This window comes from Mustela lutreola, chromosome 7 (assembly GCF_030435805.1).
Source record: "Mustela lutreola isolate mMusLut2 chromosome 7, mMusLut2.pri, whole genome shotgun sequence".
Classification (NCBI taxonomy): Eukaryota; Metazoa; Chordata; class Mammalia; order Carnivora; family Mustelidae; genus Mustela; species Mustela lutreola.
The window spans coordinates 120,251,309-120,275,026 of record NC_081296.1 but is presented as its reverse complement, the minus strand read 5'-3'; the positions used below and the strand labels follow the sequence as shown (position 1 = coordinate 120,275,026).

Below are 23,718 nucleotides of genomic sequence, written 5' to 3'. Positions count from 1 at the left end.
AAGAAACAGATGATCTGGGCCTGGCTTTTGTCCTGCATCTGGCTTCTGTTCTTGGGTGAACAATGAAAAGAGACCTTATCTCTATTTCCTGTTATTTTCCTTTTGTAATTTTAAATATGTGTGCATCAAACAAGGATAGTAGTAACAGTCCGCAAAGCCTGTTTCACATGTGTACTTGAGTTTTGTGCATGTTTTATGTCTGTTACGTGTTCCTTATTTTTCAAGAGTTCTTACAGATCTTAATCTTTTTTTTTTTTTTTTTTTTTTTAAGATTTATTTATTTGACAGAGAGAAATCACAAGTAGACAGGCAGCCAGAGAGAGAGAGAGAGGGAAGCAGGCTCCCCGCCGAGCAGAGAGCCCGATGCGGGACTCGATCCCAGGACCCTGAGATCATGACCTGAGCCGAAGGCAGCGGCTTAATCCACTGAGCCACCCAGGCGCCCCACAGATCTTAATCCTTATTGTGTCATTTTTAAAGATTGTTTTAAATGTCAAGATCCATTTTGAAAGGCTGCATAGACATGACAGTTTGAAAATGAAAGATTATTTCAGGATGTGTGTTATATTCAAGATAAGAGACCCAGGGAGATAGATTTCGGTGGTATGGCTGCATAGCAAGTATAAAAATATGCTGATTTTTCCATTTGCTTTCATTCTTCATCTCTCCTGGCAAGTTTTGACAGCTTAACATTGGGACAGAAACTTAGGGGTGGTCCATCCCTGAAACTCCGATGAGTTTGAATGTTCATAGAGGGGGAAGCTGAAGTGTGGTTTAATAGCTCTTCCTATCTTTCCTTAGATTCTGGGTTTGCAGTCTACCCCAGTGTGGTGTGACTGGCAGAGCCTGAGAAACTGTTGCATTGAGGACCCATCAACTGTCATGAACATGATTCTGGAAGCAAAGGTACTATTTTCCTGAGTGGTATTCCCCCTTTTTCCCTTTCTCAAGAGTTACAACTCCCTACCTGACTGTAGACCCCTTTCCATGTATCAGTGTCCACATTCTTTTTTCTTTTTGTGTGTGTAAAATTTACTAACAGAGGGAGAAGTGTGGAGAGTAATGCAATGGATGCATTTGTACTATCACCCTACGCTCTGTACGCTGATACAGACTGTAGATCTACTGGTGGAATTGTGGAATCACTGGGCGTGAGCATCCTCACCTTTACTGAGACATGACAAATTGCTCTTAAGCTCAGTAGACCACTTGCAGTTCCTCTTACCAAATGCCATAAGGATATGGTATTGTCCAACTTTGCCCTCTGTGCCAGTAGAATGGTATCTCATGCTCGAATTTACATTCCCATGATTACTAATAACCTTGATTATGACATATGAAAATGTCTTTTCATATGTTTATTGAACATTTGAATGCCAAACATTTTATTTATTCTTTAACGAGCTCATATACCACAGTTCAAAATGTGGATGTACTCATTCAGATGTTCATGCATCAAAGAAACCTTTATTGACCATCTCTTATTTGCCACTGTAGTAGATGGTGGTGAAACAAAGATAACTAAACTTAGTCCTTGACCTTGTACAGCTCACATTTTGGGAAGAGGGGTGATGTGACATACATCCCTAGACGATTGCGATATACCAACTGACAGGAGTAAACCCAGACTGTGGTGGGAGCACAGGCAGGGCACCTGATGTAGCCTGAGAAACAAAGAAACATCTTAAACAATGTGGCCCCAGTCAGAGTTGTGGGGAGAGCATTCCCGGAGACACCATATTAAAATACTTGGGCAAAGCCTTGGGAATTCCATTCTCTAAAACTTTAATCCAAGGTTCACAGATTGGGGGTGAGGAGTAGCAAACAGGGACATGGACAGAATCTAATGCCCAGCATGTATGTTTGACCCTTGCAGTTTTGGTCTGCCACATTTTTATTTTTTCATGTTAACTTCATTGCCAACATTTTAAAATAGGAAAGGTTTTGATTTAAAAAAAAAATTTATTGTTTTTTTTTTTTTTGATGTTTGTCAACCCTGGGCTTGCACATTCACATGACAACAATAAGAGCTGAGTGCGCACTCTCTCCTTTGTGTTTTGTTCTTTAATTCTAATATAATTGACATTTAGTGATATAGTAGTTTCATTGTACTATATACTGATTGAATAATTCTATCCATTACTCAGCACTTTCTCCTTTGGACAGTCTTAATCCTCCCTACTTTCTTTTCTTTTTTTCTTTTTTTTTTTTAATTTATTTGTCAGAGAGAGAGAGTGCGTGAACACAGGCAGACAGAATGGCAGGCAGAGGCAGAGGGAGAAGCAGGCTCCCTGCCGAGCAAGGAGCCCGATGTGGGACTCGATCCCAGGACGCTGGGATCATGACCTGAGCCGAAGGCAGCTGCTTAACCAACTGAGCCACCCAGGCGTCCTGATCCTCCCTACTTTCTTAATATCTCCCCAGGACTAACACAAGGTGTCAGTCACTTCATGTCATCTGTATCTTTTTTGTGTTAGATCTCAGAGAAAATTGATACCATTAATCAGCAACCTACTTTGATCATTTATATAACTCCGTTGCCACTCTAGTCCTTTGAGTTTACAAGCCCACTTTAATCCCAGAGCGAAGTTCCCATCACCACTTAACCAAACTTTCCTGGGGCTTCAGCAGACTCAAGACTGCTGAGAGAAATCAGTCAAAAGCTGGATGTGACAAAGTCAATGATTCAAAGGGATTGAAGCCATGTGTATTTGCTTCCAGGAATATGGACTGTGTGAGGAGTGGGGCGGCCTCTACCCTATTCCAAGAGAGCATTTAGTCAGCCTACATCAAAAGCATCTTCTCCACCTTCTAGAAAGAGGAGATCATGAAAAGGCTCTGCAAGTAAGCGTCCATCTCTTGCCATTTTTCTTTTGGAATAAGACAAAAAGGTTAGTCAAATCAGAAGGCTTTGTTCATGCTAAATACCACGCAAAGCATTTGCGATCTCAGATCTGCCACTTCGTGTCCTTCGGGAGTCCTTCTTAGCCTCAAGAAGATCATAGTCATCTTCAGTGGAAGGTGTCCAGCCCTGTCTTTCATGCGAGATGGTCAGCCATGTTCAGGATTCTGCTGAACTCTGATCACAGTCATCATTTGTGAAGCTACAGGGGTGGTGAAAGAGAGAGTGCAGAGAAGGGATTAGTCCAAGATTAATAAACCTAAATGTTCCATTCCCAAATAAGGCTGGACTGAGTTCTTTATGAGCCTTACCTTTCTCCTCTACCCTTCTCCTACAACAGCTCCTGCGAAGAATTCCTGATCCCACAATGTGCCTTGAGGTCACAGAGCAATCCCTCGACCAGCATCCTAGCTTGGCCGCTTCTCACTTCCTGGCCAACTACCTCACCACGCATTTCTACGGAGAACTGACTGCTGTCCGACACCGTGAAATCCAGGCACTGTACATGGGATCCAAGGTCAGGAAGGAAGGGGGGAGTTGGGAAGGCATGCCTTGGGGAGAGACCGCTGGCCCAGCTCGTGCTTCAGAACTTAACCTTTCAGTGGCTCTTCTCCTAGACACTTGCCATTCTTGACCTATGCTATATAAAACCTTTATCCAGGAGCCCACTCCTGCGTCCCTTAGGAGTTGTCATTCTCTTACTACCTTGTCTCCAAAGTGAGTTCTAAGTGGCCCTTTTAAGTTCCCTTTGTGGTTTCCCTGGTATCTGCTAGATCGTTGTTCTTAATGCAGACTGCAGAGTAGAATCACCTGGACTTTAAAAAAAATCGTTAACCTTTACCCCAGATCAATTAAAACTGAAACTCTCATCACAGGAAACAAACAAACAAAGGGTTGCTGAAGGGGAAGGAGGTGGGGGCGATGGGGTGGCTGGGTGATGGACATGGTAAGTACTGTGAATTGTGTAAGATTGATGAATCACAGAACTGTACCCCTGAAACAAATAATACATTATATGTTAATTTAAAAAAAAAAAAAACTGAATCTCTTGGGACAGGGCCTGGCTATCTTCCAAAGAGATTCTGAGGAAGGATATCAAACTACTGCTTAATAACCTTGTCTTGCTAAAGAAAAGAGTTAATTCTCTAGGTAATGAGGTTCTTACCTTTGATGTGTAACCTTGGAGACACTAACAGAAGAAATTACAAGCTAGAAGAAGTAATCTGGAAAAGAGGGGGGTTGGGGAGAATTAGGGCCCTCGGACACTGTTCTGATGATTCTGATTAGCAGTCATGTCTTTTCACTCAATAAGTATGGAACTTGCCCCATAAATAGATGAGTGCTGGGAGAACCGTCAATATGAGTACCGGCCCACTTGTTAAGAGTTCTACTACATAAAATATTCCTAAAGAAAATGCCCTTTTTTTGTTTTTTGATGCACTATAACTAAATAGGGGGAATCCTTGAAAATTGGCAATGAGCAGAACCAGTGAACATATTTCAAGCCTAGTGATAACAGTCTCTAGGAGTATAGAGACATCATTTACCTGTAGGACACTGGAGGTGCTAGGTTCAGGCACCCTACTAATACTACTTTATGTTGCTCATTCTAATAAGCCTCAGATGGTTAAAGTAGTGGCTTTAAGATCAGGTAGAGTTCAGCTATACTTGGAGGTGCCACCTGTGGGCCAAATCCAGTCCTCAGCCTGCTTTTGTGAATCGGATTTTTTTTTTTTAAGATTTTATTTATTTATTTGATAGAGATCACAAGTAGGCAGAGAAGCAGGCAGAGAAAGAGGAGGAAGCAGGCTCCCCACTGAGCAGAGAGCCCGATGCAGGGCTCGATCCCAGGACCCTGGGATCACGACCCGAGCTGAAGGCAGAGGCTTTAACCCACTGAGCCACTGAGGCACCCCCAGATAGTTTTTAATATAAGTTTGTGCACTCATTTACTTTCATATGGCCTATGGCTACTTTCACACCACACTGGCAGAGCTGAGTAGTTGCCACAGAGACTTCATGGCCCATAAAGCCTAAAATACGAATTATCTAACCCCTTACAGAGGAAGTTAGCCAACCTTTCATCTAGGTAAAATGTACCTGAAGTACTTGTTGCTTGCCTCCTGGAAGATTGAAATAGGACTTCAGCCTTGCTTCCTGAAAGCCTGCTCCCCAGCCCTGGTAGCTGGTCATCTACCTTTGGTCCCTGATCCCCTTCTCCCTCCCAGTAAGAACCTTGGATTTCTTCTGAAATGTGTGTACTGTTTTCTTTAATCTATGGGTCTACCCTCCAAACAGGTTCTGCTGACCCTACCTGAACCACACCGGGCCAGCTACTCCCACTTGTCCTCTAACCCCCTCCTCATGCTGGAGCAGCTACTCATGAACATGAAAGTGGATTGGGCCACTGTGGCTGTGCAGACACTGCACCAGCTGCTGGCTGGGCAGGAGATTGGCTTCACCATGGATGACGTTGACTCACTGCTCTCCAGATATGCAGGAAAAGCCTTGGACTTCCCATACTCTCTGAGAGAGAAACGATCAGGTAACTGCCAACATCCTAATGGGGCCTCCAGCTAGAGGAGAAAACATCATACTGCATCCTTAGTTATAATTTGTCTTCTCTTATTATTTTGAGTTGATCAAGAGTAAAAGGAATACCCTTCCAGAGAGATAGCTCTTTGCTATGCAGGAGACCTCTTGGCCCTGGAGGAAGTGGCAGGGTAACCAAAATTAAAGTATGGTAGTTTACCACTGTGCAAACATAAAGATTTGGGAAACCAAGCATGCTGAGCATGGTCTCTGTCTGGCTTTGGCACAGTGGACTCTTACCTACTATCATTCTGTACTGAGGGAATGTGCTCTTCCAGGAGCACATCAGATCCCCCTACTATGTGAGTCAAGCCTCTTCCAGAATGAAGAAAATGAAATAAATGTAGGCTGATGTTCCCAGACAGCTTTTTGTTTTTCTTACTCTCTACCCTCCAGGGCCATCATTTCAATGTCTTCTACTTCCCTTGGGCATTTTTAGCTTTATTTTGTGAAATCCTAACAGCTACTTCATTATTTCATGCATCTAAACATAGTTTGCTTTTTGAGAAGTTGAAGAAGCATGCTTTCTGTTACCTTAGAAGTACCTCTGCCATGCTTTGTACACTTGGTACAATCATGGAATGACAATCAGCAGAGCAACAGGGCTTTAAATTAAAGGCCTAGCAGAATGAGTAAAGATGCTTATGGTAGGATGGTATTTTGTCAACATTTTCCCTCTTTCCAGATTCTGTGACTCACCTCCCAGAAGTCGGTCAGACTTCAGACCTTGAGACCTTGTCTAGATCCCCATCAGCAGAGTTCTCTGCCACTGCGGCTCCTGGTAAGAACAGGTTCTGAGACTTAATCTGTAGTTTAGTTCAAACTTGCCTGATTTTGACTTTCTTTTGCCTCTTTTTTCACTTCTAGTTATGATACTCTTACTGTTTTTCTTGGTTCATTCCAGCTTTTTATATCCAAGAAAATTTAACAATCGATTCTCATCATTTGTAGTCCTATTTCTGTAAAATCTCTGCAAACCCTGTATTAGCAGGGAATCGAGCCCTGCATCAGGCTCTCTGCTCAACAGGCTCTCTGCTTCCCCCTCTCTCTCTGCCTGCCTCTCTGCCAACTTGTGATCTCTGTCAAATAAATAAGTAAAATCTTAAAAAAAAAATGTATCAGTATATATCTCTAGAAGATAAGGATATATACAAAACAAAACCATAATATCATCATCACACCTAAAAAAAAATGAATGATTTTTTATTATTACCAGTTATCTAGTCAGTGTTCACATTTCCCCAGTTTTCTCATTAATATATTTCTAGAATTGGTTTTTCTAGAATCAAAATCTAAATGATGTCCACATGTGGCATTTAGCTGAAATACCTCTCAGGTCTCTTTTAATCAATAGGTTCTACTACCTCTTTTTCATCTACAGAGGAAACTAGCTCATTTGTCCTATAGAACTTCCCACATGCTAGATTCCACTGATGGCCACCCAGCAGTCTGGGTCTCAGTCCTCTTTATATCCAGTACACTGGTTGATAGATCTAGAAGGTTGATATGATTCAGGCTTAATATTTTCAGTAAGTGTATTTGATAAGTGCTTGTGTGCCTTCCATCAGGAGGCACACGGTGTCCAGGTGTCCCTCTCATGATGCAGTCAGCCATTAATGACCGCTAGCTGGATATATTATTGCAGTTGGGTTTTGAAACAGGGTGAAATTCTGATTTCCTCATTCCTTCCTCATTTATTAGCTGGACTATTGATCACCTTTTCCTCTCACTTCGGATCTGACTCCCAGGTGTCTCCACTATACATTCCCCCAGTCCAAGGGAGAGGAGCTTCCCAGAGAGTCAGCCCCCACCGGAGTTTGTCCCTCCAGCAGCACCCCCCGGCAGGCATCAGTGGGTGCCCGACGAGAGTGAGAGCATCTGTATGGTCTGCTGCAGGGAACGCTTCACCATGGTGAGCAACATTGGTCCCCAGCTTTGCCTGCAGGGGAAGTAAAAGGAAACTGGCAGTCATGAGCCCGGAGTTCATAGTCACCTCCTGTCCCCAAGAGGATATGGGTATTTTCACAAGAACTACCAAATCCAAGACTTTGGGTTGAACTTTGGCCAAACCAGATGTATTTTCTGGGTTGAGACAGATGGTAGACAAGGTAGCCTTAAATTTGAAAATCTTCACTATTCTCAAATGACTAAATAGAGGCAGAGTGATAGAGCAAGAGGAGTCACCGACACCAGAAGATCTTGTTTCTAGCTCCCCTCTCATTGTAAGACAGGTGGCCTGGTAGTGGATTTTAGTACTGGTTCTGGAGACAGAGGACTTGGGTTCTAATCCCAGTTCTGCCTCTTATTAGCAGTGTGACTTTTTCAGTCTCAGATGCTCTATGGATGATACATTTTTTTGGCCCGTGGAGCTCTAAGGCCCAACTATGGTTACAGATGTTACCATACTTACCACCCTACTGACTGGCATACTAGCTCAGGGCTAATGAGAACAACGATGATGTAATTGCTCTGTGTCTCATCTGAGAAAGAAGTATAATGCCTGTCAACCTCTTATAGTGAGATGAGGCAGTACTCATGAAAGCATTTTGAAAAAAGGACACTTTCTCGTCACTGTGCCATGAAAATGTGATTTGCACCGTCTGAGAAAGTCACTTCTTCCATACTATTTTTGCTGTGTCTTCACACATTGCCTCCACAGACAGGTAGAACTTGTCAGGAACTATTACAAAACTTGGATACCTTTGCCCACCGTCTAAGACTTACTTCTAAATGTCAGCTTCTTAAAGGCAAGGACTAGGTGTTCTTTCTCAATAGAAACCCAAAGAGCTTAGTAAGTAAGTAAGTAAGACTACTTAGTAAGTATTCTTAGTAAGTCACAGGTGGCTGATGCTAAAGATAGTGGGTTGACAGGTAGACCCACAGTTCCTGCAATCTCACCTGCTCTTCCTCCCTTTTCTTTCTTTTCCCAATGACACTCCTCAGTTCAATAGGCGTCATCATTGCCGCCGCTGTGGCCGGCTAGTGTGCAGTGCCTGCTCCACTAAGAAGATGGCGGTGGAAGGCTGCAGAGAGAGCCCTACCCGCGTGTGTGACCAGTGCTATAGTTACTACAACAAAGAGTGAGTGTCCTATATAGTGGGCCCACTACTTCCACGACCTCTACACACCCACCCTCCCCCAAGGTCGGGGGTCTTGGAGTCTCATTGTGGAAAGCATCTCAAATCTGGAACAATGGCAGCAAGTTTTAATTTAACATCCACACTAAAATACCATTAACTCTACAGCAATACATTTGACCTTGGTCACAGAAACTTCTAAGAGAGGAAAGAAGCAGAGCTCAAGGCTCTGACATAATGTTCTCCCTGAGGTCAGGACACTTGATTCCTGATGGAGGTCGTTAATCTTAGTTTGCCAGCAACCTCACCAGTTGTTCAGCCACTCCTGTCTCCATTGGTCTCAGCTGGATTCAGAGGGACATGTTCACACCTTCTGACTGCTCGAGCATCACTTGCCTCAGTTCTAATCTAGCTAGTCATCCTGGCTTGTTATCCACAACGAGAAGAGCCCCCATACCTTCCCATGCACAGTTTACCTAGTAACAAATTTCAGAAACCACTTCTACCTCTGGCAAAACAGATTAAGACTGTTTGCTGGCTTAATATTGCTCAATTTTTCTCACTACGTCTAGCAGCAAAGGAGGGTGAAACTAAGGCTCCTAGGCCATCTGGGAATATGAGCCAAAGCAACTCCTCAAAAGCTCATTATTTTGAATTCTTCATGTTTTGCTTACAGACTTAAATTGATTTTATGTTCTGTCCAGTGGCATTATTGAGTTTGTTTTAATATGAACATTTTTTGCCATCATTTACTGTGATGATTACTGATCTCCAGGAAGAAAGATATGCCATGCTTATATTGCCTCCTTGGGGTAAGGGATAAGGGACAGAAGAAATACCCATATGCCATATTGCTGAGATTGGAAATGAACAGTTGGTTTTGATAGGATCCTTTTGTTCAACGATTACTCAGCAATAATCACTTCTTCCTTATGGACCCCCCATTTTAGTGGGGAGACCATTAACAAACAGACCACAGAATCATTGGCTTAGTCTGATGGTGAGAAGTTTTCTTAGAGGTGTGGCATCTTGTCTGAGCATTAGGGTATGAGAAGTTAGAAGGGGATGCCCAGAAGTGGGAGTAACAGCTGCAGAAGTCGGGGCAGGAGAATATGTGGGTCCTTTGAGGAAGTGTAAATATGGGGTTCTGGCTGGCATGCCTTGGACTTAGAAACCTGACAGCTGAGCCAGGAGGACTTGGGCCCAAAGGCTTGGAGCTTGCTCTTTGGCCACATGGGCTAGGACTGACCAGCAGGCTTCTCATACAGGTGCTAGACTTGACCTCTGACTTGTGGCATCAGGACTTAATGCTTGGTGGTGCCAACTGAAGTTGACCAAAACCAGTGGCAGAGTGGGGAGGACTTCAATGAGTTGAGCACAGGTCATGGGTGGCAGGAGTTGCTCTCAAGAGATAAGCAGGCTAGGTCGTATGGGGTTTGTCTGCAGAAACTGCAAACTTGGAACACTTTTACCCTGAGAAGCTATGGAACAGTTTTAAGCAGAAGACTAACATGACCAGATTTGGATTTTTAAAAGCTTGCTCTAGCTGCAGAGTAGGGAGTAGGTTGACAGAGTCAAGGACACCAATTGGGAAGCCATTACAGAGGCTTTAGCTATAAATAATGAGGGCCTTCTCTGAGGCAGCGATGGAGAGAGAGTTGGGGACATTTAAGGAGGTATTGAAGAGATGGACAGAAAATGGTCAGTGACTGGCTGTGACAGGTGAGGGACAGAAACGAGTTTGGTTCCCTGATTCTTCTTACTTGAGTAACAATGTCAATGGTGCTCTATACCAACTTCAAAACAAAGAGGAGGAAAAGGGATTCGGGCATTTCATTTTTCTTCCTCTGTTTCCAGTGTGCCAGAAGAGAATCCAGGACAACCAGAAGGTAAGGCTGAATCATATTCCTCTGTCTCTTTGTTTTATGTTCAAGTTGGCTCTTTCCTCACTGTTTTAGCTGCAGCTGATAACCCTTAATAGCAACTTAGTCTGACTGAGGCCAAGGAAAAAGAAAATTCTTGGCATTTTATTAAGCTGTTTCCCTTTAAGTTTATTATCCTATTAACCTACCGTAGTGGCCCATTAGCTTCCAGCATTCAGAAGGCCAGCTACCAAAGAATTTGGTTCCTTAATTTTGAGCAGGTAATTTCTTTTTTTTATTTTTCTCCTAGGTTCCCTTTCACCACCATCCTACCTCCAAATGCTCCCTCCTTCCCCCTAGGCGATCAATATTAATAGTTTGGTTTATATCCTTCCACTGAGGTTAGTTTTTAGGATAGCCGATGATTCAGCCCTCCATCTGAGAAGGGTGTACATTTCAGAGTTTGCTTGTTTGAAGCAATGGGATTGTATGACACTGTAATCCCGGATCTTTCCTGCAGAACAAAGTTTGAGGTACCTAATGAGATCTAAAATAAAGGGGACCAAGGAGAGATAACAGGCAGGTGTCTGCATGCAGCTCACTCCAGTTTTCTGGCGGGGGCTACACTGGACTGCTGGTCAGCGACCGCCACATGAGTGACACTATTCTTCTCAGCACCAGACAGCTCCAAGAGTGAAAGTCCTCCGTACTCAGCCGTGGTGAGAGTCCCCAAAGCAGCTGAGGTAGAATGGATTTTGGATCTGAATGAGGAGGAAAACGAGCTGGTGCGGAGTGAATTTTACTATGAGCAGGTAATAGCCATAAAACTTGATGGTCACTTGAGTTTTCTTATGATGTGTAGTTACGGCAAAAAACGCAGAGATAGGTGAACACAGCCTGGCCTTCGTGAGCTTACAGTGCAGTAATGTAGGAGCTAAGACAAATGAGCTAAACCAAATGAGGCAGAAAGATAAAGAACATCTTGGAAATGTGTGAGAGCAGATCAAGAAAGGCTTCATGGGGGCACCTGCGTGGCTCAGTCAGTCAAGCATCCACCTCCTGGTTTTGGCTCAGGTGATAATCTCAGGGTTGTGAGATCCAGGCCTCGCGTGGAGCCTGCTTAAGATTTTCGCTCTCCCTTTCTCCCTGCCCCTCCCCTAAAATAAATAAATACATAAATAATAAAAATAAAATTTAAAATAAAAGGAAAGGCTTCATGGAAGAAGTGGCACTTAAGATGATAGAAAAGTGGTAGGAGTGTGACAAGCAGAAATGGGGCAGGGAAGGAGTGTAAGGAGAGTGAGGGCAGGAGGAGGAAATTACCAAACTGGAACATCTGAGCAAAGGCACGCTGTCAAAAATTGCAGGGCATGGATAGGGGACTGGAAATGGTTTAATTTGAAGGAATGTAGAGTGTTCATAGAGCGGTAGTAAAAGGTAAGATTGAAATGGGCGATTTATGGACAGGGCCTTGAATTCTGCAGTAGGGAAAGTTTACTTGCTTAGCATCAGGCACCATGAAAGGATTTGGAGTGTGCTTTGGAATATTAATCCAGCAGCAGTGTATCCAGGCTTGAAGCACAGACTTCTCCAGCAAGGGAGCTGTCACAGTCCAAGCCAGCAATGAGAAGGACCTGCACTAGTGGGAAAAAGGAGGGAACATGTGGACATTGCCAAGAAGTAGGTAATGCATGAACACAGCTGTCTTCTTCCCAGTGTGGTGACAGAAGCTAGCAGTGCCACTTAGAACATCTGAAAATTGTTTAGTTTCACTCTTGCTTTGCTGTGGAAGTTTCACCCCCACCTCCAGTGTATTTCAAGCCTGGTGAGCTGAGAAGAATAACTCCTGCCATCCAGTGACATTTGAAGAATGCTCTGGTCTCTGAGCTCACTGTGTGTGTCTCTCTTCTTCCACCCTGGCCAGTCCCCCAGCGCATCCCTGTGCATCGCCATCCTGAACCTGCACCGGGACAGCATTGCCTGTGGCCACCAGCTGATCGAGCACTGCTGCAGGCTGTCCCAGGGCCTCACCAACCCTGAGGTGGACGCAGGGCTGCTCACAGATATCATGAAGCAGCTGCTCTTCAGTGCCAAGATGATGTTCGTCAAGGCTGGCCGGAGCCAAGACCTTGCTCTTTGTGACAGGTGAATAGGAGTGGCTCGCTCTTCTTATACTCAGTTATCATTTCTGTCTGGCTTCTCCTGCCCCCACGATGAGTTCCCACATCACCATCCTTTCTCGGTAGATGCACTGAAAATGTTTGACATCTCAGTTTGATGACGGTAAAATGCCGCCAGATCACAAGTGGTCTTCCTTACCCTTCCTTGATAGCCTATGTCCTCTTTCCCTGGGTAGGTCCTTAAAGCAGAGTGTTCTCTAGCTCTACCCAGTCAGAAAGAAAGTCAAAACTTTGCTTAATTTGTAATTAAAATCAATTTAGGGGAGCACCTTTAGTCTCTGTGGAGCTTTCTGGCTTTTGGAGAATAATGTGTCCTCCCTAAATGTCCAGTGCTTAGCCTTGGCTGGAACTCTACCCCAGTCTTGACCAAATCCAGACTGTGGCCTCAGAAGTTCTGGGTAACAGATCTGTGAAGCACACTGGGGGTTGGTCTGTCCCAGTGTCACAGATAGGAATCTGAGTCATAAAGTGCAAGTATCTGTGGAAAAGGTATGATTAGGCCCCCAAGCCCTGTATAACCTGCTCTGCCTCCGTTCATTAACTTGAAGGTTGAAACTGCCAGTTCCCAGCTTATCCACCCAGAGGCGTGACTCATGTTGTATGTTCTCAGTGCTCAGTCCTAGCCAGATTTAGAGCAGAGAGCATAATTTTCTTTGACGTGTAAGTGCCTCAGTCACTTGTTCAGAGTGTTTGCCTACAGACTCTCCAGACAGCAGAACAAGAGCAGTGAATCTCATCTGTTCTACTTCCTAGCTCTGTAACCTTAGACAAGTCTGTTAACTGCCCTGGGCCTCAGTTTCCTTCTCTGTAAAATGGGAATGTTAGTAATACTTATCTCATAGGGCACTTAGGAGGATAAAATGAGAGTATCCCTATAAAGGGCTAAGAATTGAGTCTTTATACTCCAGAAATGCTAGTTAGTTTTATTATTTTCATTAACAAAACTGGAAGATTGAGAAAGGCAGGGGGAGGTGAAACAGGAAATGGAAGGAAGTATAAGGCAGTGAATTTCACTCTTTCATATGAAGAGACAGTAGATTCTGCATCATTTTTCAAGTTAATAATTGAAGAAATGGGTATATGTTAAAGTTTTTCACTTTTTAAATTTTTTTAAAAGATTTTATTTATTTACTTGAGGGCGAGAGAGAAATTGAGGGCACACAGAGGGAGAGGGAGAAGCAGTGCCAGTAAGCAGAGAGCCCAACCTGGGGCCACCACATCCCAGGACCCTGGGATCATGACCTGAGCCGAAGGCAGATACTTAACCAACTGAGGCACCTGGGGCCCCAAATAAGGTTTTTTAAAATAACCAAAGAACCAAAAATCGACCAATTTACCAGAAATGGAGAAGAGGGGAAAAGAACAAAAACCACTCCAGGGGCGCCTGGGTGGCTCAGTGGGTTAAAGCCTCTGCTTTCAGCTCAGGTCATGATCTCAGGGTCCTGGAATCGAGCCCTGCATCAGGCTTTCTGCTCAGCAGGGAGCTTGCTTCTTCCCTCTCTCTCTGCCTGCCTCTCTGCCTACTTGTGATCTCTCTCTATCAAATAAATAAAATATTAAAAAAAAAACCACTCCAAATAGCAAAAAGTAGAATGTAAGACAAAAATTAAAGTATATCTAAATATATCTCAAATACCAGTTATGTAAATGAGTTAAAATCTTAAAAGAAAAAAGTATTCAGGGCGCCTGGGTGGCTCAGTGGGTTAAGCCGCTGCCTTCGGCTCAGGTCATGATCTCGGGGTCTTGAGATCGAGTCCCGCATCGGGCTCTCTGCTCAGCAGGGAGCCTGCTTCCCTCTCTCTCTCTCTGCCTGCCTCTCCATCTACTTGTGATTTCTCTCTGTCAAATAAATAAATAAAATCTTTTAAAAAAAAAGAAGAAAATATTCAGATGGGAGATAAAACAAATTTAACATCAAGTCCTACTTCCTTCCAGTAGACATATAAATAAATAAATGTTTAAAAACAGAACTCACATTACCTGCTAAAAACATATAACACATTATGATACCAAATTTGTTTTTATAACACATACTCTCCCTTACCCCATTTGCACTAGTTGAAAATGTCTCATATACTGAATTCCTTTCCAGGGATATTGGTGGATAAGTCAGAATCCACAGGTTCTTTGACTAGATTATAACTTATGTTGCATAATGTACTTATTGTGTAATATATATTGTATAATATATACAGTTATATTCATTGAGTGTAGGACTGTTTCAGGCAGCACTGGACAGAATGAACCAGTTTTCTGGGTTCTCTGTTGCTATAAGATTTTTGCAATCACCAGGTGTCAGGAGTAAGATCAAAGGTGGCAGTGCTAATGGGCTGTAGCAAGAACCCATTCTTAGCACAGGAAGACAGTGTCCAGTCCAGGAGACTAGAATCCAAGTGATTACCCAGCAGCACCTCCAGTACTGATGTGACCTTTATACTGACTAGGTGTGCAGGCCATGGAGATAGTCTCTGTGCTCTCTCCCAAGCAGACAGGGTTCTAAAGAACCAAAAAGCCAATGGGTAATTGCGAGCATCACTACTTAGGGTATTAATATGTAATATTTAATGAGTACCTCCAAAATTCTAGACTTAATCCTAAGCCCTTTTACTTGAACTGTTTCATTTTATCCTTAAAATTCTCTCTTATGGTTTCCATTTTACAGATGAGTAAATTGAGGCAGAGAAGTTAACTAACTTGCCTAGGGTCATAGGGCTGCTGAGTGATGGAGTTGAACTCAGAGTCTGACTCCAAAGCCTTCTCTCACAGTGTTCATGTACCCCTCAATTCTCCTTTTCACATTGGAATTGAAATAGAAAACGTGTAAGCATGGGTGTCTGGGTGGCTCAGGTTTGAAACGACTGCCTTCAGCTCAGGTCATGATCCCAGGCTCTTGGGATCAAGCCCTGCATCAGGCTCCTTGCTCAGTGGGAAACCTTTTCCTTCTCCCTCTGCCTGCTGCTCTCCCTGCTTGTGCTCTTTCTCACGCTCTCTCTCTTTCTCTCTGTCAAATAAATAAATTAAATATAAAAAAAAAGAAAAAGAAAACTTGTAAACAGCACCTATTTTTAGTAAGACTCTGTGGAGCCTCATTGCCTCGCCTCTTCCCTCCCTGTAGCTACATCAGCAAGGTGGATGTGCTGAATATCTTAGTTGCTGCTTCCTATCGCCACGTGCCTCCTCTGGACCAGATCCTGCAGCCAGCTGCAGTAACCAGGCTAAGGAACCAGCTTTTGGAAGCTGAGTACTACCAACTAGGTGTTGAGGTGAGACAAAGCTTACTTCTACCCAACTGTAATGAGCTGCCTTTTCCTAGCCTCGCAAGAGGGTATCGTCATCATCTCCCAGTTGCCCTTGGCCGTGGGGAGGTATCTAGGGCATTACAAGTTTGCCTCGGCAGTAATGGCAAGTGGGATGATGGGGAACGAAGACGATTGGCAACAATGGGAAAGAATAGGTCTTTGGGACTTTCAGGTCTGGATTTAGGTACTTCTTACTAAAAGGAACAGTTTTTCTTCCAGATATCCACAAAGACTGGCCTCGATCCCACTGGAGCATGGCATGCTTGGGGCATGGCCTGCCTCAAAGCTGGGAACCTCACTGCTGCACGGGAGAAGTTCAGTCGCTGTCTGAAGCCTCCCTTTGACCTCAATCAGCTGAGTCATGGCTCAAGACTGGTACAGGATGTGGTTGAGTACCTGGAGTCCACAGTGAGGCCACTCCTATCCTTGGTAAGAACATAGCAGGGGAGGGTCAGTTCAGGGAGGAAGAAGGCCCAGGAGCAGTAATGACCTGGGAAAAGGATCAGCTTCCACTCAGCTTCTAGTGGCAGTCCTGGCTCAGAGCTGCTAGGTTTAGATTTTGTTCTTTCCATTATGCATAATTAGGTAGTAACTATATATAGTTAGATAAGTAATACAAAGTCAATTTTTTAAAAAAGTGAACTACAGGAAAGTATTTTTAAAAATGATAAAAATGGGGCGCCTGGATGGCTCAGTGGGTTAAGCCGCTGCCTTCGGCTCAGGTCATGATCTCGGGGTCCTGGGATCGAGTCCCGCATAGGGCTCTCTGCTCAGCAGGGAGCCTGCTTCCTCCTCTCTCCGCCTGCCTCTCTGCCTACTTGTGATCTCTCTCTGTCAAATAAATAAATAAAATCTTTTAAAAAAATGATAAAAATGACATTTAATTCCATACAACAGACGCAAATAATGTTTAGATTTTGGTGAATTCTCTATGTTTTTGAATGAAACATGGTATTATAATATGGAGAATTTTGTATCCTGCCTGTTTTTCTGCCCTTCAAACTGTGTTGTAAGGCTACTTCCATGTTCCTAAATATTCTTTGAAAGCAATATTTTCAGAAGCTGCTGAGAATTTACTGAGTTTTATTTTTCTTTTGCACTCTCCTTTCCTGTCAGCAAGATGATGATTACTTTGCCACCTTGAAAGAACTGGAAGTTACCCTTCGGACCCAGAGCCTCTCTCTGGAGGTGATTCCTGAAGGGAAGATCATGAACAACACTTACTACCAAGAATGCCTCTTCTACCTGCATAACTACAGCACCAACCTGGCCATCATCAGCTTCTACATGAGGCACAACTGCCTGCGGGAAGCCTTGCTCCACCTCCTCAACAAGGTGGGACACACAAACCTACCTCTCAAAGTGCAAGACCTACTTTGCTCATCTGGATTGGCCCACTCAGCTCTAAGGGCGGTGGTTGGGGAGGCGGGTCGATAAACCAACCCCCTGAAACGTAACACAGTGTTGAGCTATGAGACTACCTCTGGCAGAGTCAGGTCAAAATGGAAAATTCTGTCCACCCAAATTACGATTTGCTATATGGGCAGTAAGTCTTAACCTGGATCCAGTTTGCTCTTCTGATTGGCAATGAGAGATTTTATCCCTTCTCCCAAAACATACAGCAGAATCAGATAGTAGTTGAGAGCATGGTCTCTGGAATGAGATGGTTGGTATAAGTGGTGTGACCTTGACCAAACTGCTTTACCTCTCTGTTTCTATACACTTCCCACCTGCCCTGGGACTGTGTCCCACTGCTGACTTAGCTGCTGATCCTCTCAGAGTTGTTACACCCATGATCCTCTATTTGGGCCCCAAATATCTAATGGAAGGAGAGTATGTGGTCCTTTTTTCTCTCTGACATCCTCTGCCCTCCTTCCACAGGAGACAAAGGCACCTCTGAAGTGCATTATTTCTTTGTAGTTATTGTTAAGCAAAGTCAGGATTCTGTTTCACCATCACATTTTGGTGTTCATTTTTTATCAGAATGTTCCATGAATACTTTCTGAGGAATTGGCTGATCTTTACCAAATTTCATAGGAAATTAGAAGAGTTCAATACTTTAATTTTAATCTGCTCCCCCAATTTAAAATGGCAGCCAATGAAAGTTTACAAATGGACATATCTTCTAGGATTGCTCCAAGTGAAGTCAACTATTCACAGTCATGGTAACCATATCATGGTAACCATACCAGGGTAACTACTAACTAAGTTTTAAAAATAAAGTATGAGTTATTTTACTTAGAGTTTAACTGCTAATTTTTTCCTTTTCCTCAGTTTCTAAATGGGTTTTGGGGTAAAGCTGCTTCTCCCAAGCACAGACTGAGAGTGGAAATAACCAATTCTGTTTCTTCAGACTGTCGAGTAGTCCAGAGAGTTAAGCGGCTTACTTACTTATCTTGGTCGAAGCTGACAACAGCATTACCCTGCTTTACATTTGTCAGAGCAGAGGGAAAGAAGCCTTCTTTTTATCACCTATAATCACTGTTACCCTTGAAGTGAAATATCTTAGTTCTCAAGCAGGTGGGGAACAACAGAAAAGCACATTGTGAAAACTATAGCTGAATGGCTAGAGTCTGGAAGGTGTTCTTTTGCAAGCCTCAGTTCACCCCTTTCCCTGTCACACTGCCCCAGAGGGAGCTTTCTGAACCATAACACATGTTATTTACATTCTTTTTTTTTTTTTTTTTTAAAGATTTTATTTATTTATTTGACAGAGAGAGATCACAAGTAGGCAGAGAGGCAGGCAGAGAGAGGGGGGGGGAAGCAGGCTCCCCGCTGAGCAGAGAGCCCGATGCGGGACTCGATCCCAGGACCCTGAGATCATGACCTGAGCCGAAGGCAGCGGCTCAACCCACTGAGCCACCCAGGCGCCCTGTTATTTACATTCTTCGTAATTCATGTTATTCTTCTCTCTGAAAGACCCTCAGAAGATTCCCATGGCCACAAGATGAAGTCCAAATTCCTTAGCATGCATACGGGACCCACCAGGATCAGGCCTCCTTATTTCTCCTGTTTATTTTCACCATAAGTCCTATATATGCGCTACATTCCAGACTTACCAAATTATTTAAATTTTCCTGATTGTACCCTTTCTGACCTCTATGAACCTGCTTGTGCTGTACCCCCTAACCTAGAATACCCTGGCCCTCTTTGTTTCCTTGGAAAACTCCCGTTTATTCTTTCAAACCCTCTCTGTTGAGCATTGATAGACCACACAAGCAACATTAGGTACCTCTTCCTCTATACCACCACTGTATTGAGCGTACAGATCTGTTACTGCGTTTATTACGCATTGCAACTGTTTGTTTACAACTGTGTCATCCTTTCTGGATCAAGAAAGCTTATATTTTACTTCTCTGGTTCTTCCAGTGCCAGACCGAGAGCAAGTTAGGAATAAGTAAGTAGGTAAATAGATGAAATGGAAGTTTTTAACATATTGCTCTTCTGAGAAATTTCACCTTCTCTATGGAGCTGACTCACCTGCCTTTTAAAGTCTGTTCTAAAAGTTTTAGATTAGGTCTGGGTTTCTGAGTTAGAAACAGCCAGAATCTGTGAAAACTCAGAATTCCTCCAGTTCTAAGCAGCTTGTACCCAGTGCTCCAAGGCCAGCCTGGTTATAGTAACATGAGTTTATGGCCGTTCTATATCCTCCATTTGTTATTCATAGTCTAAAGTCTGAATGCCCAGATGATTTTTTTTTTTCTACAGCTGTGGAATTTGGGTTACAATACAGGGTCTCTGAACCACGGATGTGCTTCAGAAGGGAGGGGAATAGTATGCGTGCACCTTCCTGAGGAGTCGGTCTCTAATGTTTATTGCTTACTCGTTTATCCGAGAAATACTTACTAAAAGCCAAGGATTACTGTGGGCACTGTAAAAAAAAAAAAAAAAAAAAAAAAGACAAAAATATTTGCTCTCATAAACTTACATTATAGCAGGGAGACAGACAATAAACAAGGTAAATAATATTTCTAGTATAAGTTCTAAGTAATAAAAAAAATAAAGCAGGGGAGAGGGCAGAGATGGATTGGGCAATTTTAGAAAGGGGAAGGGGACACTCAGTAAAGGCCTAAAGGAGGTGGCATATAGGGCCTTGTGAACATTGTGAGGGTTTGGACTTTATGCTGAGTGAGGAAAACCACTGGAAAGTTTTGAGGAGAGGAATAACTTTATATGACTTAACGTTTTACCAGAATCACACGGGTTGATCGGTTGACATTAGACAAAAAAGAGGCAGGACAGAAGGTAGGAGACAAGATAGGAGGCTACTGCAATAATCCAGGCAAGTGGCTACTGCAATAATCCAGGCAGTTGACCAGGGTGGTACATTGAGGTGGCCATTGAGAAGTAGCCAGATAGATGCAGATTCTGTGTGTATGTTGATGGAACAGCCAATAGAACTTGTTCATGAATTTGATATTGGGTGCAGAGGCGGGGGGACAGATTTGACTTGAGTTTTTAACCTGAACGACTAGAAAAACAAAATTGCCATCTGAGAAAGGAAAGACTACAGAAAGAAGAGATTGGGAAGAAACAACCAAGAGTATAGTTTTAGGTGTATTAAGTGTACTAGAGGACATTTTAAGTAGGCAGTTGGATATAAGTTGGATACCTACTTCTGGAATTCAGGGAGAATGAACAGGGTGGAAATAGGGATCTAGGCATAATCAGCAAGTAGATTTAAAGCCATAAGATTATGTTAAATCACCAAAAGAATGAGTATAGAAAGAAAAGAAAACAGGTTCCTTCTAACCCCTGAAGAAATTAGGAGGAAACAGCAAAGAAGATTGAGAATGAGTAGTTGGAGAAGCAGAAGGAAAATCTGGAAAGGGTGGTATCCTAGAAGCCAAATAAAGAAAATTTTTCAAGGGAGAGGAAGCCATCAGTTGTAGCAAAAGCTCTTGATAGTTCTGGTGGAAAACAAGACATATTTTAGATTTAACAATTTAGAAGTCATTGGGGATGGAAGAGGCAGTTTCAGTGGAGTGGTGGGTGCAAAAGCTAGATAAGAATCAGTTTAAGAGACAATCACAGAAGAGAAATCAAAGACAGGAAGTGTAGATGACTTTGTGAAGGGGACTCTCTACTCAGCAAGGAAGAGAGTAGAGCAGTCACTAGAGTAGGATTCTCAAAGGTGTCTCTGACACTTAAAAGGTTAAGAAGCACCACTATAGAAGGAAGCCTAAGGTGTGTCAGTGGAAGGAAATCCAGGGTAGGTCCCAGACTGTGCCAGAAGCAGACTCAAGACTTGACTTTTTGCCTTGCCCTGTTCTAGGAGAGTCCTCCAGAAGTCTTTATAGAAGGTATTTTCCAGCCAAGCTATAAAAGTGGGAAGCTACACACTTTGGAGAACTTGTTAGAGTCCATTGATCCAACCTTAGAGAGCTGGGGAAAGTACTTGATAGCTGCCTGTCAACACTTACAGAAGAAGAACTACTACCACATTCTGTATGAGCTGCAGCAGTTTATGAAGGTAATAACCCCTTCCTGCCCTCTACCTCTGTTTATGACATCCTGCCATGCAGGGAGACTGTGCAAGATGAAGGATCAAGTCCCTGGTCCCTCAGTCCCTGGCCTCACTCTTGAACCAACCCTAGAGCAAACCCATGTGGCTCTCTAGCATTGTTGAATAATATTGGGATTTCTATCCCCATCCCAAAGAGGCAAACCTTAACCTTGTTGGTAATAGTGCTCTTCAGAATTCAAGGAACGTGAAAGTGAAAAAGAGATCTGGACAATTTTAAGATAAGCATGAGGCATGAATACAGAATTCGTAAGGGGTGATGAAGAGTGCTTTTAGAGAAGATGTATGAAGGGAGAGGGAACAAGTTTCTCCCAATCTGTCTGAGGGCTACAAACACTAAATCACAGAGAAATTGAATCATTCAAAGCCAAAGTGAGAGCGAAACCAAGCTGAATGGGGAATCAGAAGTATCCTTTTGAAGATCTCTCCTGTGGTGGAATAAAGGCCTTCCTGGGAGCTCAGCCAGTCAGTTTGCTTTAGGATCCCTTGGGCTTAGGAATAACTCTTACACAATAGTTCTGCGGCTGGTGATGGAAGTGGGTGCTGGCCTCCAGGTTTCATGAGTGGAAATCAGGTCAGAATTCTCCTCACATCCATACCCTCTAATATCCCTGATCTCATTTGACCTGAATGTTCATTTTCCTCTTCTAGGATCAAGTCCGGGCCGCCATGACCTGTATCCGGTTCTTTAGTCACAAAGCAAAAACTTACACAGAACTGGGAGAGAAGCTCTCGTGGCTGCTTAAGGCCAAGGACCACCTCAAGATCTACCTCCAAGATACCTCCCGCAGCACCAGAAAGAAGAAGACCACCTTCTTCCAAAAGAAGATGACGGCGGCTGATGTGTCAAGGTAGCCCGAGGCTCAGGGAACAGTTGGAGTGGGCAGAAGGGCTGGAAAGAGTTTCTGCTGGTGATAAAGCTGCTCTCGTCCTTTCCTGAACACTTGAAGAGAATCACACATCTAAAGGGAATCATTCCTGGGGCGCCTGGGTGGCTCAGTCAGTTAAGCAACTCTGCCTTCAGCTCAGGTCATGATCTCAGGGTCCTGGGATTGAGCCCCATATGGGGCTTCCTGCTTAGCAGGGAGTCTGCTTCTCCTTCTCCCTCTCTCTCTGTTTGCACTCTCACTCTCTCTCTTTCTCTCTCTCTCTCTCTCTCAAACAAGTAAGTAAAATCTTTAAAAATAAATAATGGGAATCATTCCTGAGTGACAGTGGCCTGTACAAGCCTGGAGAGGCTAGAGAGGAGCTCATAGAAGAAGAGAGGGGGTATGTATTAGGATCAGACCCCTTCCAGTAAGCAGGTGAAAGAGGTCCTGTGAGATGTTGGCCTTCCTCCCTCTCCATCTTCCTCTCGTGCTCCTCCCTTCTCCCTCACTGAGCAACATCTCGCTGGCCGCCTGGGGGCTCCTCCACACACCAGGCCCTGCCCTCCTCTCGGTCTTTATGCTGGCTTATCCGTTCACTCCCTCTGCTTATAACACCACATCTAAAGTAAACACTGCGCCCCGCCTTCGTCGCCTTCACAGGCCCAGTCGCTAAATATTTAATGCGTTGGTTAATTATTCATCTCTTCTCTAGCCATGAACTCTGTGAGGGCAGGGTTCGTGTCCCTCTTGACCTCTGTTGTTGTCTGCAGCTCGTAGGTGCTTCATTAATACTTACTGATTCAGTGACCGGACTCTCTCCAGTTCCACGGAGCAGCCTGCCTCTCTGAGAGCCGTCTGTACAGGGCCCCTGACCACACTTGTCTTCTCCCTCCATCCCCTCTCTTCCGCCCTTTTCCAATGCCATCTTCTCATGACGTCTCAGCCACCCTGCCCTAGACCCTCCTGAAGCCACTTATGAGGCTCGACTATGCGTCTTCTGTCACCGTAGGCACATGAACACACTCCAGCTGCAGATGGAAGTGACCAGGTTCTTACATCGCTGTGAAAGTGCTGGGACCTCTCAGATTACTACCTTGCCTCTGCCAACTCTATTTGGAAATAACCACATGAAAATGGATGTTGCCTGCAAGGTACAGACGAATGTTTCAGACATCTGGCAGACTGTTCTTATCTTTCAGAAGCTTATCACAGTTGTTATCATCCAGTTAGTATTTCAGTTGTTCATTTGAAGTCGGCCTTCCCACTAGAATGTGAGCCGCAGAAGGCTGGATATCAAGTCCATTTTGACTACTCTTGTATTCCTAATGCCTGGCACTTAGTAGAGTCTCAACAAATATTTGTTGTAAATGGGAGCCCTCTTTGTTGATAGAGGGGCTACTCTGTAATTACTGC

The 23,718-nt window shown here is 43.8% G+C and overlaps 1 protein-coding gene across 2 annotated transcripts in view; it reads left to right on the top strand.

Annotated features, from left to right (window-relative positions):
• The window catches only part of ZFYVE26 (zinc finger FYVE-type containing 26), a 63,445-nt gene that overhangs the window by 33,119 nt on the left and 6,608 nt on the right, over window positions 1-23,718 (top strand). For both annotated transcript variants that reach the window (XM_059182414.1, XM_059182415.1), the window contains exons 23-38: window positions 802-906; window positions 2,722-2,844; window positions 3,243-3,419; window positions 5,201-5,447; window positions 6,180-6,275; window positions 7,243-7,406; window positions 8,438-8,574; window positions 10,429-10,460; window positions 11,109-11,245; window positions 12,358-12,578; window positions 15,729-15,876; window positions 16,132-16,341; window positions 17,029-17,247; window positions 21,188-21,385; window positions 22,088-22,287; window positions 23,315-23,456. In XM_059182414.1, the coding sequence (XP_059038397.1) occupies window positions 802-906; window positions 2,722-2,844; window positions 3,243-3,419; window positions 5,201-5,447; window positions 6,180-6,275; window positions 7,243-7,406; window positions 8,438-8,574; window positions 10,429-10,460; window positions 11,109-11,245; window positions 12,358-12,578; window positions 15,729-15,876; window positions 16,132-16,341; window positions 17,029-17,247; window positions 21,188-21,385; window positions 22,088-22,287; window positions 23,315-23,456 (2,556 nt within the window). The remainder of the gene's footprint in view (window positions 1-801; window positions 907-2,721; window positions 2,845-3,242; window positions 3,420-5,200; window positions 5,448-6,179; window positions 6,276-7,242; window positions 7,407-8,437; window positions 8,575-10,428; window positions 10,461-11,108; window positions 11,246-12,357; window positions 12,579-15,728; window positions 15,877-16,131; window positions 16,342-17,028; window positions 17,248-21,187; window positions 21,386-22,087; window positions 22,288-23,314; window positions 23,457-23,718) is intronic.